The sequence below is a fragment of the Cherax quadricarinatus genome, chromosome 100 (genome assembly GCF_038502225.1).
Source record: "Cherax quadricarinatus isolate ZL_2023a chromosome 100, ASM3850222v1, whole genome shotgun sequence".
NCBI lineage: Eukaryota > Metazoa > Arthropoda > Malacostraca > Decapoda > Parastacidae > Cherax > Cherax quadricarinatus.
In genome coordinates, this window is record NC_091391.1 from 6,636,952 (window position 1) to 6,651,242 (window position 14,291).

General features: G+C 47.6%; 1 protein-coding gene across 4 annotated transcripts in view; it reads right to left on the minus strand.

Moving 5' to 3' along the window:
* fray (oxidative stress responsive kinase frayed) overlaps positions 1-14,291 on the minus strand; it is a 124,988-nt gene that overhangs the window by 81,526 nt on the left and 29,171 nt on the right. For 2 of the 4 annotated variants that reach the window (XM_070079627.1, XM_070079624.1), the window contains exon 2: positions 4,344-4,537. In XM_070079627.1, coding sequence (XP_069935728.1) covers positions 4,344-4,518 — 175 coding nt within the window. In that variant the 5' untranslated portion in view covers positions 4,519-4,537. Of the gene's footprint in view, positions 1-4,343; positions 4,538-4,720; positions 4,972-14,291 lie in introns of those variants that run through there. The other 2 variants (XM_070079623.1, XM_070079626.1) reach the window with 2 other exon arrangements.

The window sequence follows — 14,291 nt, forward strand, 5'->3', positions numbered from 1 at the left end:
ATCTTTTCAGACTTTCAAATTTTGTCAGCCACATTAACAAATTTAAATTTAGATTAACAATACAGCACTAATTAGAGTTATTTTTTATTCCGATGAAGCAACATGCATTATAGAGGCAGTACAATACACAACATACAAGTATATAATATATTAAAAAAAATGCACATTAAAAACTGGGTCGGAAGAAAAAATACTCCAATGCATGGTTATTACTGATATACAAAAGCTACATATTTATGATGACTTAACCTAGGATATTTCAACAATTCGTGTATAATTTGACATTTCTAACACTGTAAATCACGAGGTGGGGAACCTGCAGCCTTGTAGGGCATTAAGTGCCACCTTCTGAATGAGTTATTTCTCTTGAAGTTATTATGCAATTAATTTTTTACAAAAAAACTGACACTGCAGTACAGCAAGTTTTGACTTACACATTAGGGGGGACTTCCTGAATTGTATGTAATACAGTGGACCCCCGGTTTACGATCAGCTCCCAATGCGATCAATTATGTAAGTGTATTTATGTAAGTGCGTTTGTATGTGTATGTTTGGGGGTCTGAAATGGACTAATCTAATTCACAATATTCCTTATGGGAACAAATTCGGTCGGAAATGGCACCTGAATGTGCTTCTGAAATGAAATAATATCGTAAACCGGGGGTCCACTGTATTCATAATACAGGAAATACGTCTGTATATCTTGTACACGTACTTGTAGAATCAAAGGTATTATTGTTATTACGTCAGAGACTTCCTGTATTTTGTATAATAATGATATATTAATTATACACAATAATAATAACGATATACACAGTACACAAGATTCTCAACGTGTTTAAGTCAAGGACTTACCGTATACATACGTATAATCAAAATTTTTTGAATGCAGCCTTATTAGAAAACAGGTAATTTTAATGCAACCTTCCAACGTAAAGAAGGTCCCCATCCTAGGGCATTTCTGCCCGAAATGCCCAGGTATAATAGTGGCTTTCTTTGTATTTAGCAAACCAAAATTGTAATTACACATTGTAACCTTTACGAAGAAATAAAATCTCTATCTTTTAATACAATCTGTAAGGGAAGGTTGACAGCGCTCTCGCCTCATGCACCGAGTGTCTGGGGTTCGATCCCCAGCTGGCTGGAAACATTGGGAGTGTTTCCTTACACCTGCTGTCCCTATTCACCTAGCTGTAAGTAGGTACCTGGGCATTAGGTGACTGGTGTGGGTGGCATCCTGGGGGACAAGATTGAAGGATCACAATGGAAATAAGAGAGACAGTCCTCGATGACCCCTTGGGTTATCCTGGGTGGCTAACCCTCCCCTGGGTTATCCTGGGTGGCTAACACTCCCCTGGGTTATCCTGGGTGGCTAACCCTCCCCTGGGTTATCCTGGGTGGCTAACACTCCCCTGGGTTATCCTGGGTGGCTAACCCTCCCCTGGGTTATCCTGGGTGGCTAACCCTCCCCTGGGTTATCCTGGGTGGCTAACACTCCCCTGGGTTATCCTGGGTGGCTAACCCTCCCCTGGGTTATCCTGGGTGGCTAACACTCCCCTGGGTTATCCTGGGTGGCTAACACTCCCCTGGGTTATCCTGGGTGGCTAACACTCCCCTGGGTTATCCTGGGTGGCTAACACTCCCCTGGGTTATCCTGGGTGGCTAACCCTCCCCTGGGTTATCCTGGGTGGCTAACCCTCCCCTGGGTTATCCTGGGTGGCTAACCCTCCCCTGGGTTATCCTGGGTGGCTAACCCTCCCCTGGGTTATCCTGGGTGGCTAACCCTCCCCTGGGTTATCCTGGGTGGCTAACACTCCCCTGGGTTATCCTGGGTGGCTAACACTCCCCTGGGTTATCCTGGGTGGCTAACCCTCCCCTGGGTTATCCTGGGTGGCTAACCCTCCCCTGGGTTATCCTGGGTGGCTAACCCTCCCCTGGGTTATCCTGGGTGGCTAACCCTCCCCTGGGTTATCCTGGGTGGCTAACCCTCCTCTGGGTTATCCTGGGTGGCTAACCCTCCCCTGGGTTATCCTGGGTGGCTAACCCTCCCCTGGGTTATCCTGGGTGGCTAACCCTCCCCTGGGTTATCCTGGGTGGCTAACCCTCCCCTGGGTTATCCTGGGTGGCTAACCCTCCCCTGGGTTATCCTGGGTGGCTAACCCTCCCCTGGGTTATCCTGGGTGGCTAACCCTCCCCTGGGTTATCCTGGGTGGCTAACCCTCCCCTGGGTTATCCTGGGTGGCTAACCCTCCCCTTGGTTATCCTGGGTGGCTAACCCTCCCCTGGGTTATCCTGGGTGGCTAACCCTCCCCTGGGTTATCCTGGGTGGCTAACACTCCCCTGGGTTATCCTGGGTGGCTAACACTCCCCTGGGTTATCCTGGGTGGCTAACACTCCCCTGGGTTATCCTGGGTGGCTAACACTCCCCTGGGTTATCCTGGGTGGCTAACACTCCCCTGGGTTATCCTGGGTGGCTAACACTCCCCTGGGTTATCCTGGGTGGCTAACACTCCCCTGGGTTATCCTGGGTGGCTAACACTCCCCTGGGTTATCCTGGGTGGCTAACACTCCCCTGGGTTATCCTGGGTGGCTAACACTCCCCTGGGTTATCCTGGGTGGCTAACACTCCCCTGGGTTATCCTGGGTGGCTAACACTCCCCTGGGTTATCCTGGGTGGCTAACCCTCCCCTGGGTTATCCTGGGTGGCTAACACTCCCCTGGGTTATCCTGGGTGGCTAACACTCCCCTGGGTTATCCTGGGTGGCTAACCCTCCCCTGGGTTATCCTGGGTGACTAACACTCCCCTGGGTTATCCTGGGTGGCTAACACTCCCCTGGGTTATCCTGGGTGGCTAACACTCCCCTGGGTTATCCTGGGTGGCTAACCCTCCCCTGGGTTATCCTGGGTGGCTAACACTCCCCTGGGTTATCCTGGGTGGCTAACCCTCCCCTGGGTTATCCTGGGTGGCTAACCCTCCCCTGGGTTATCCTGGGTGGCTAACCCTCCCCTGGGTTATCCTGGGTGGCTAACCCTCCCCTGGGTTATCCTGGGTGGCTAACACTCCCCTGGGTTATCCTGGGTGGCTAACACTCCCCTGGGTTATCCTGGGTGGCTAACACTCCCCTGGGTTATCCTGGGTGGCTAACACTCCCCTGGGTTATCCTGGGTGGCTAACACTCCCCTGGGTTATCCTGGGTGGCTAACCCTCCCCTGGGTTATCCTGGGTGGCTAACACTCCCCTGGGTTATCCTGGGTGGCTAACCCTCCCCTGGGTTATCCTGGGTGGCTAACACTCCCCTGGGTTATTCTGGGTGGCTAACCCTCCACTGGGTTATCCTGGGTGGCTAACACTCCCCTGGGTTATCCTGGGTGACTAACACTCCCCTGGGTTATCCTGGGTGGCTAACACTCCCCTGGGTTATCCTGGGTGGCTAACACTCCCCTGGGTTATCCTGGGTGGCTAACCCTCCCCTGGGTTATCCTGGGTGGCTAACCCTCCCCTGGGTTATCCTGGGTGGCTAACCCTCCACTGGGTTATCCTGGGTGGCTAACACTCCCCTGGGTTATCCTGGGTGACTAACACTCCCCTGGGTTATCCTGGGTGACTAACACTCCCCTGGGTTATCCTGGGTGGCTAACCCTCCCCTGGGTTATCCTGGGTGGCTAACCCTCCCCTGGGTTATCCTGGGTGGCTAACCCTCCCCTGGGTTATCCTGGGTGGCTAACACTCCCCTGGGTTATCCTGGGTGGCTAACCCTCCCCTGGGTTATCCTGGGTGACTAACACTCCCCTGGGTTATCCTGGGTGGCTAACCCTCCCCTGGGTTATCCTGGGGTGAATTATCATAATCAACAGGAAGCGCTAAACCCGAAGGATTATACAACACCCTGGGGGGGGGAGTGGAAGGTACTCAGGACTTAATTCAGGTTACCAGAGCATAGATCCAGTTCCCCAGATCAAGATCCCCTGCCCAGCGTCAAGGAACCTCCCCTGGGGGAGGGGAAATAAGACATTTAAAAACGCGATAGATAAATAGATATATGGAGCAGACGACGCGAGAGACGAGAGAGAACGGGACCTTAACACACCAATTTAACCCTTATGTACCACTCATACATAGCTCTATCATGCCCCTACAACCCTCCACACACTCGCTGACACTGCATACACCCCCTGGGGCTGACAACACAGCTGACAGCAGCATCTTCACCCCGGGAGTGGCAGCGCCACCCACACCACAAAACCCCTTATTTCCCCCCTTATATAACCCCCCAGGGGGCCACCCACACCCCCACACCAAACCCCAAGGGTTCATAAACACCCACAAGATACTCTAACCTCACCTATGACTTCCCTCAGGTCGTAATCCTCCTTTGTATTGGGCCAAGGCTTCTCTTCGGCCATTTTGGACTCACTAGAAATGCTGCCTCGGTGTGGACGAGGCAGCTGCTGCAGCGCCGCCGGCAGCTCCATTGATGCCGATTTTTTACGGTATGTTCCTGGCGACCCCGGGGGCATTAGGCCTGGGGTTATTTTCCTGAAAGGCAAAAGAATATTGTGTAATTTTTCCCTTTTGGAATGCGTGGCTGGGGAGGGTGGGTTGAGGGGGTGTTCGTTTTAGCGGGGTTTATTTAATATCTCACTCCCCGGTATAATGGTTTTGTTATATATCACTGGTATATAGAGTTTATAAGGTATATATACTATAAATTAAGTTTACCATATATATGCTGTAAGATGTAAGATGAGAGAGACGTAGTAACCTTCAGACTGGTGAGTCAGGGTGCGTCTTAATAACGGGACACTAATGTCTAGTTTCTTGCTTTTTTAACGAAGTTTACACTTATTTAGGTTAGTGGGGAGCGAGGTGGACCAGGAACACACTACCACAGGTTACAAACACACTCAGTAGGCTGAGTAAAGTGCACTTTGTTGGGTTACAAGGTCTTGAGTGAGACCAGCGAGGGGGACCTGGACGGGGACATCCAGGTACCACTTCGCTATTTTTACGTACCACTCGCTCTGCCCTTTTGTAACTTACAAAAAGTTGTTTACTTGCTGTGTTGTATTTGTATATCTTAACCAGCGAGTACAATAAGTGATGAGGTGCAAAGAGAGATAAATAAGGCAGCTGGGTAGTATACCTTGGCACTTCACCCCGACATATACCCGACACCAATTTCACAATTTCGTCACCAGGAGAGAGAAAAATATTTGAAAACGACGCTCTCACCACTTCCCGAATTTGCTAATGAGCAAATATGACGCACTAAACGAAAGTGTTAATGAACGTAATCCTGTATTGACAAGAAACCTTGGCTGGCGAAACGCAAATCTCGACATTAGACCTGTATAGAAGTTTAAAACTCACGAGACAGTCTGAAGATTACTGGAATATTTACAGTGGCTGTTGGTGCTGTTAAGAGCAGGGGGAGTAGATAATGTTTGCGAAGTGTCAATGTTTTTGTAAGGTTGTACACACGTGCATCTCACGTAATCACTGCCCACTAAATCCTTTTACAAACCAGAATAAAGAAAGCAGCATTACATAAGCCCCTAACTACACAATAAACGTCATTTATTATGGATTGTTTGTGAGAGAAGGGGGTCTGGGAGCGGGAGCTAAGATGACGGTCCTCTTCCTCCCTCAATGACTATGTTGGCACTCGTGAACCACAGTCAGGACAATTAAGAAACAAGGATGCAGCTCTCAACCTCATTTCTGCCCCAACAACGGGTACTTGTGACTGCCAGGGTGTTCGTTCTGGGAGAGAAGCTCAAGGATAATGTTATGTGGCAACCTGAGGGAGTTATCAGCGCTGGCTGAGGTAAACTGGGAATATACACACACACACATACACACACACACACACACACACACACACACACACACACACACACACACACACACACACACACACACACACACACACACACACAGCGAAGAGGCGGGGCCAGGAGCTGTGAATCGACCCCTGCAACCACAAATAGGTGAGTACAAATAGGTGAGTACACACACACACTTGAACGACTAAGATAAACACACACACACACACACTTGTCACACAGTTATCAGGAAGTAGAATAGTCTGGAGAGTGATGTAGTGGAGGCAGAATCCATACATAGCTTTAAGAAGAGGTATGACAAAGCTCATGGAGCAGGGGGAGAGACTGGACCTAGTAGCGACCAGTGAAGAGGCGGGACCGGGAGCTATGAATCGACACCTGCAACCACAATTAGGTAAGTACACACTGGAGAGTGATGTAGTGGAGGCAGAATCCATACACAGCTTTAAGAAGAGATACTGTAAAGCTCATGGAGCATGGAGTGGACCTAGTAGCGACTAGCTAAGGAGTGGGGCCTGCAGCTGTGAATCGACCCCCGCAACCACACATAGGTGAGTCCACACACACACACAGGCACGGATAATAGGAAAGGTGTTACAATGTATCAGAGAATACTTGACAGGAAGGAAACAGTGGGTGAAATTACGTGACGAGGTGTCAGAGTGGGCGCCTGTGACGAGCGGGGTTCCACAGGGGACAGTCCTAGGACCGGTGCTGTTTCAGAGGTAACCCTGTTTGCAGGAGTTCATTACCTTTGTAAATTGTGAGTTCATTACCTTTGTAAATTGTGAATTCATTACCTCTGTAACTTGCTCAGCTATCAAAACTTTGGAGTCCAGTCCCTGGACCAATTATGTACCTCTGTAACCTTTTGACTACCGCCCACAGGATGGGTATGGGGTGACTACCGCCCACAGGATGGGTATGGGGTGACTACCGCCCACAGGATGGGTATGGGGTGCATAATAAACATATTAAACTAAGACGACGTGAAGCTTATGAGGAGAATACAGTTGAATGAGGATTTGGCAAGACTACAAAGGGATCCGGATAGGCTGCAAGCCTGGTTTAACATCTGGCTCCTGGAGTTTAACCCCACCAGGTGCAAAATTATGAAGATTGGATATAGACAAAGAAGACCGTAGACGAAGTACGGGCTCCGGGAGGGAAGGGGAGGGGATCAAAGACTGAAAACCTCACTCAAGGATTATTCTGGGTTATCCTGGGTGGCTAATCCTCCACTGGGTTACCCTGGGTGGCTAACCATCCCCTGGGTTACCCTGGGTGGCTAACCCTCCAGAGCAAAATCTTATCTGGCACTTTCCTGACAGTGCCCTAGAGGGGCACTGGCCAAGGGGACGAGGTGGGTGGCACTCTCACCCTAACAGGTACTTGACCAAACCACTAACAGATAACAGGATAACAGAGATAACAGGTATGTTGTAAGGTGTGAAACCAAGGTGAGAAATTAATGATTAATCAGTTTGTTAGCCATGAACTCTCTCTCTCTCTCTCTCTCTCACCCCCTCTCCCACACCCCCCTCTCTCTCACCCCCTCTCTCTCACCCCCTCTCTCTCACCCAGTTTTAAGAACTGTAGCAGGATGAGGGGCTGGGCCCAGGAGCTAAGTGAGTGCATGCATACACATATATTAGCTGGGACCAGGAGGTGTGATTCGACCCCTGCAACCACAAACACGTGAGTACACACACCAGTTGTAAATCCAGTATAAATGTTTCCGGGTATGTATCAGGGGTATCAAGAAGGTATCAGGTATCGGATATGCTCAAGATTCAACCCACAACCCATTAACCCACGACCCATTAACCCACAACCCATTAACCCACAACCCATTAACCCACAACCCATTAACCTACGACGCACTAACTCACGGCCCATTAATCCACAACCCATTAACCCACGACCCATTCCACCTAGGGTTATTCCAGCCACTAGTCAATTATGTTTATATATCTCAGTATATATACACTGAGAGGTGTATATCTCAGTGTATATACACTGATAGGTGTATATCTCAGTGTATATACACTGAGAGGTGTAGTATATCTCAGTGTATATACACTGAGAGGTGTAGTATATCTCAGTGTATATACACTGAGAGGTGTATATCTCAGTGTATATACACTGATAGGTGTATATCTCAGTGTATATACACTGATAGGTGTATATCTCAGTGTATATACACTGATAGGTGTATATCTCAGTGTACATACACTGAGAGGTGTATATCTCAGTGTATATACACTGAGAGGTGTATATCTCAGTGTATATACACTGAGAGGTGTATATCTCAGTGTATATACACTGAGAGGTGTATATCTCAGTGTATATACACTGATAGGTGTATATCTCAGTGTATATACACTGAGAGGTGTATATCTCAGTGTATATACACTGATAGGTGTATATCTCAGTGTATATACACTGAGAGGTGTATATCTCAGTGTATATACACTGAGAGGTGTATATCTCAGTGTATATACACTGAGAGGTGTATATCTCAGTGTATATACACTGAGAGGTGTATATCTCAGTGTATATACACTGGGAGGTGTATATCTCAGTGTATATACACTGATAGGTGTATATCTCAGTGTATATACACTGAGAGGTGTATATCTCAGTGTATATACACTGATAGGTGTATATCTCAGTGTATATACACTGAGAGGTGTATATCTCAGTGTATATACACTGAGAGGTGTATATCTCAGTGTATATACACTGGGAGGTGTATATCTCAGTGTATATACACTGATAGGTGTATATCTCAGTGTATATACACTGAGAGGTGTATATCTCAGTGTATATACACTGATAGGTGTATATCTCAGTGTATATACACTGAGAGGTGTATATCTCAGTGTATATACACTGAGAGGTGTATATCTCAGTGTATATACACTGGTAGTTTATATTAATCAGTATTTTAGGTATTATTCTTGACTGGTGGTGAACAGGTGACCTGCAGCCTTAATGACCCTCACTACAGCCGTCATGTCTAACACGAAATCAACATTCTACTCGTCCGTTACAGTGATGGTACGTGGGAACAACAGTGACAACAGTACACACATGCTAAACCACTAATTTACATACAAATAACATAAGAACATAAGAAAGAAGGAACACTGCAGCAGGCCTACTGGTCCATGCGAGGCGGGTACAAGTCTCCTACCGGCTTAAACCAATGCCCCAACCTAGTCAGGTCAAGTCAAATTCACTTAAGGAAGGAACACGGCAATTGACCTAGCAGCACAAGCTAATCAGGTCCAACTCACACCTACTCATGTATTTATCTAACCTATTTTTAAAACTACACAAAGTTTTAGCGTCTATGACGGTACTCAGGAGTTTGTTCCCATGTCCTTATACACACTATGCATGTTTGTATTCTCCTTATTAGTTTTATATCATCAGCAAAGTGGGAATCATCAGTCACTTAAACTAGAAACAGGAATGGTTCAAATATCGACCCTTGGGGCACCCCGCTTGATAATCTTGAGCATTCTGATGCAACTTCCCTGACAGTCACATCTTCCCCCCTTCCCTCTATGACACTCTTGGATCCACTAAGTGTCCCATAGCCCAATCGACCCCCTGAGGTCAGGGGGTCGATCCCGGGTACGAATGGACACATTACTAGGTGTTTCCTTAAGACACCTGCCGTCCATGTTCACCTAGCAGTAAAATAGGTACCTGGATGTTAGTCGACTGGTGTGGGTCGCATCCTGGGGACAAAACTGACCTAATTTGCGGGAAATGCTCAGCATAACAAGGGACTTTCTATATAGTAGTATGCGATTGATGTCAGCTATGATCTGTATACCTTGTACGTGTACTTCTATACCTTGTACATGTACTGGTAGAAATAAAGATAGTATTAATATTGAGATGGCATAGTGTTTTTGTGGTGTACAGTGTCAAATAGCTTTTTGTAGTCTAGGAAAGTGCAATCCACCCAACCCTCTCTGTCTCACTTCTGTTAAATTGTTATAGAATTCCCACAATTTAAGACAAAACTTGTCATCTCTGAACCCATGCTGGTCATTATGAAGCCACATCAAGGGTTCTAACACTCTCCTATCTTCTCCATTACCTTGTATGGCATACATGTTGGTCTCTAGTTCAACGCTGCCTGTCTGTCTAATTTCTTAAATATAGGGACAACATTCACAGTCTTCTGGATCTCTGGCAACTGTCATATATTAACTAACTTCTTGTGGATCTTGGCCAGTGATCCAGTGCTTGTGTTCCTTCTGACAGAATCCACAGTGACATCTTGTCAGGTCCCACTGACTTTGATGTGTCCGGCTGTGTGTGTGTGTGTGTGTGTGTGTGTGTGTGTGTGTGTGTGTGTGTGTGTGTGTGTGTGTGTGTGTGTGTGTGTGTGTGTGTGCGCGCGCGCTCACCTAATTGTTGTTGCAGGGGTAGATTCACAGCTGCTGGCCCCGCCTCTTCACTGATCACTACTAGGTCCACTCTCTCCCTGCTCCATGAGCTTTATCATACCCCTTCTTAAAACTAAGTATGGATACTGCCTTCCCTACATTACTCTCCAGATTGTTCCACTTCCTGACAACTCCACGACTGAATACACAAATAACCCGCACATAGAAGAGAGGAGCTTACGACACAAGAGAGGAGCTTACCACAGAAGAGAGGAGCTTACGACAGAAGAGAGGAGTTTACCACAGAAGAGAGGAGCTTACGACAGAAGAGAGGAGTTTACGACAGAAGAGAGGAGCTTACGACAGAAGAGAGGAGCTTACGACAGAAGAGAGGAGTTTACCACAGAAGAGAGGAGCTTACGACAGAAGAGAGGAGTTTACGACAGAAGAGAGGAGCTTACGACAGAAGAGAGGAACTTACGACAGAAGAGAGGAGTTTACCACAGAAGAAAGGAGCTTACCACAGAAGAAAGGAGCTTACGACAGAAGAGAGGAGCTTACCACAGAAGAGAGGAGCTTACGACAGAAGAGAGGAGCTTACCACAGAAGAGAGGAGCTTACGACACAAGAGAGGAGCTTACCACAGAAGAGAGGAGCTTACGACACAAGAGAGGAGCTAACCACAGAAGAGAGGAGCTTACCACAGAAGAGAGGAGCTTACGACACAAGAGAGGAGCTTACCACAGAAGAGAGGAGCTTACGACACAAGAGAGGAGCTTACGACACAAGAGAGGAGCTTACCACAGAAGAGAGGAGCTTACCACAGAAGAGAGGAGCTTACCACAGAAGAGAGGAGCTTACCACAGAAGAGAGGAGCTTACGACACAAGAGAGGAGCTTACCACAGAAGAGAGGAGCTTACGACACAAGAGAGGAGCTTACCACAGAAGAGAGGAGCTTACGACAGAAGAGAGGAGCTTACCACAGAAGAGAGGAGCTTACCACAGAAGAGAGGAGCTTACCACAGAAGAGAGGAGCTTACCACAGAAGAGAGGAGCTTACGACAGAAGAGAGGAGCTTACCACAGAAGAGAGGAGCTTACGACAGAAGAGAGGAGCTTACGACAGAAGAGAGGAGCTTACCACAGAAGAGAGGAGCTTACGACAGAAGAGAGGAGTTTACCACAGAAGAGAGGAGCTTACGACAGAAGAGAGGAGCTTACCACAGAAGAGAGGAGCTTACGACAGAAGAGAGGAGTTTACGACAGAATAGAGGAGCTTACGACAGAAGAGAGGAGCTTACCACAGAAGAGAGGAGCTTACGACACAAGAGAGAAGCTTACCACAGAAGAGAGGAGCTTACGACACAAGAGAGAAGCTTACCACAGAAGAGAGAAGCTTACCACAGAAGAGAGGAGCTTACCACAGAAGAGAGAAGCTTACCACAGAAGAGAGGAGCTTACCACAGAAGAGAGGAGCTTACGACAGAAGAGAGGAGCTTACCACAGAAGAGAGGAGCTTACGACAGAAGAGAGGAGCTTACGACAGAAGAGAGGAGCTTACCACAGAAGAGAGGAGCTTACCACAGAAGAGAGGAGCTTACGACAGAAGAGAGGAGTTTACGACAGAATAGAGGAGCTTACGACAGAAGAGAGGAGCTTACCACAGAAGAGAGGAGCTTACGACACAAGAGAGGAGCTTACCACAGAAGAGAGGAGCTTACCACAGAAGAGAGGAGTTTACCACAGAAGAGAGGAGTTTACGACAGAAGAGAGGAGCTTACGACAGAAGAGAGGAGTTTACCACAGAAGAGAGGAGCTTACGACAGAAGAGAGGAGCTTACGACAGAAGAGAGGAGCTTACGACAGAAGAGAAGAGCTTACGACAGAAGAGAGGAGTTCATCACAGAAGAGAGGAGTTTACGACAGAAGAGAAGAGCTTACGACAGAAGAGAAGAGCTTACGACAGAAGAGAGGAGTTCACCACAGAAGAGAGGAGCTTACGACAGAAGAGAGGAGCTTACGACAGAAGAGAGGAGCTTACGACAGAAGAGAAGAGCTTACGACAGAAGAGAGGAGTTCATCACAGAAGAGAGGAGTTTACGACAGAAGAGAAGAGCTTACGACAGAAGAGAAGAGCTTACGACAGAAGAGAGGAGTTCATCACAGAAGAGAGGAGTTTACGACAGAAGAGAGGAGTTTACGACAGAATAGAGGAGCTTACGACAGAAGAGAGGAGCTTACCACAGAAGAGAGGAGCTTACCACAGAAGAGAGGAGCTTACGACAGAAGAGAGGAGTTTACGACAGAATAGAGGAGCTTACGACAGAAGAGAGGAGCTTACCACAGAAGAGAGGAGCTTACGACACAAGAGAGGAGCTTACCACAGAAGAGAGGAGCTTACCACAGAAGAGAGGAGTTTACCACAGAAGAGAGGAGTTTACGACAGAAGAGAGGAGCTTACGACAGAAGAGAGGAGTTTACCACAGAAGAGAGGAGCTTACGACAGAAGAGAGGAGCTTACGACAGAAGAGAGGAGCTTACGACAGAAGAGAAGAGCTTACGACAGAAGAGAGGAGTTCATCACAGAAGAGAGGAGTTTACGACAGAAGAGAAGAGCTTACGACAGAAGAGAAGAGCTTACGACAGAAGAGAGGAGTTCACCACAGAAGAGAGGAGCTTACGACAGAAGAGAGGAGTTTACGACAGAAGAGAGGAGTTTACGACAGAAGAGAGGAGCTTACGACAGAAGAGAGGAGTTTACCACAGAAGAGAGGAGTTTACGACAGAAGAGAGGAGTTTACCACAGAAGAGAGGAGTTTACGACAGAAGAGAGGAGTTTACGACAGAAGAGAGGAGTTTACGACAGAAGAGAGGAGTTTACCACAGAAGAGAGGAGTTTACGACAGAAGAGAGGAGTTTACCACAGAAGAGAGGAGTTTACGACAGAAGAGAGGAGTTTACGACAGAAGAGAGGAGTTTACCACAGAAGAGAGGAGCTTACGACAGAAGAGAGGAGCTTACCACAGAAGAGAGGAGCTTACGACAGAAGAGAGGAGCTTATGACAGAAGAGAGGAGCTTACGACAGAAGAGAGGAGTTTACGACAGAAGAGAGGAGTTTACCACAGAAGAGAGGAGCTTACGACAGAAGAGAGGAGCTTACGACAGAAGAGAGGAGCTTACCACAGAAGAGAGGAGCTTACGACAGAAGAGAGGAGCTTACCACAGAAGAGAGGAGCTTACGACAGAAGAGAGGAGCTTACCACAGAAGAGAGGAGTTTACGACAGAAGAGAGGAGTTTACCACAGAAGAGAGGAGCTTACGACAGAAGAGAGGAGCTTACGACAGAAGAGAGGAGCTTACCACAGAAGAGAGGAGCTTACGACAGAATAGAGGAGCTTACCACAGAAGAGAGGAGTTTACCACAGAAGAGAGGAGCTTACGACAGAAGAGAGGAGCTTACGACAGAATAGAGGAGCTTACGACAGAAGAGAGGAGCTTACCACAGAAGAGAGAAGCTTACGACAGAAGAGAGGAGTTTACCACAGAAGAGAGGAGCTTACCACAGAAGAGAGAAGCTTACGACAGAAGAGAGGAGCTTACGACAGAAGAGAGGAGCTTACGACAGAAGAGAGGAGCTTACGACAGAAGAGAGGAGCTTACGACAGAAGAGAGGAGCTTACGACAGAAGAGAGGAGCTTACGACAGAAGAGAGGAGCTTACCACAGAAGAGAGGAGCTTACGACAGAAGAGAGGAGTTTACGACAGAAGAGAGGAGCTTACGACAGAAGAGAGGAGCTTACGACAGAAGAGAGGAGCTTACGACAGAATAGAGGAGCTTACGACAGAAGAGAGGAGCTTACGACAGAAGAGAGGAGCTTACGACAGAAGAGAGGAGCTTACGACAGAAGAGAGGAGCTTACGACAGAAGAGAGGAGTTTACGACAGAAGAGAGGAGCTTACGACAGAAGAGAGGAGCTTACGACAGAAGAGAGGAGCTTACGACAGAAGAGAGGAGTTTACGACAGAAGAGA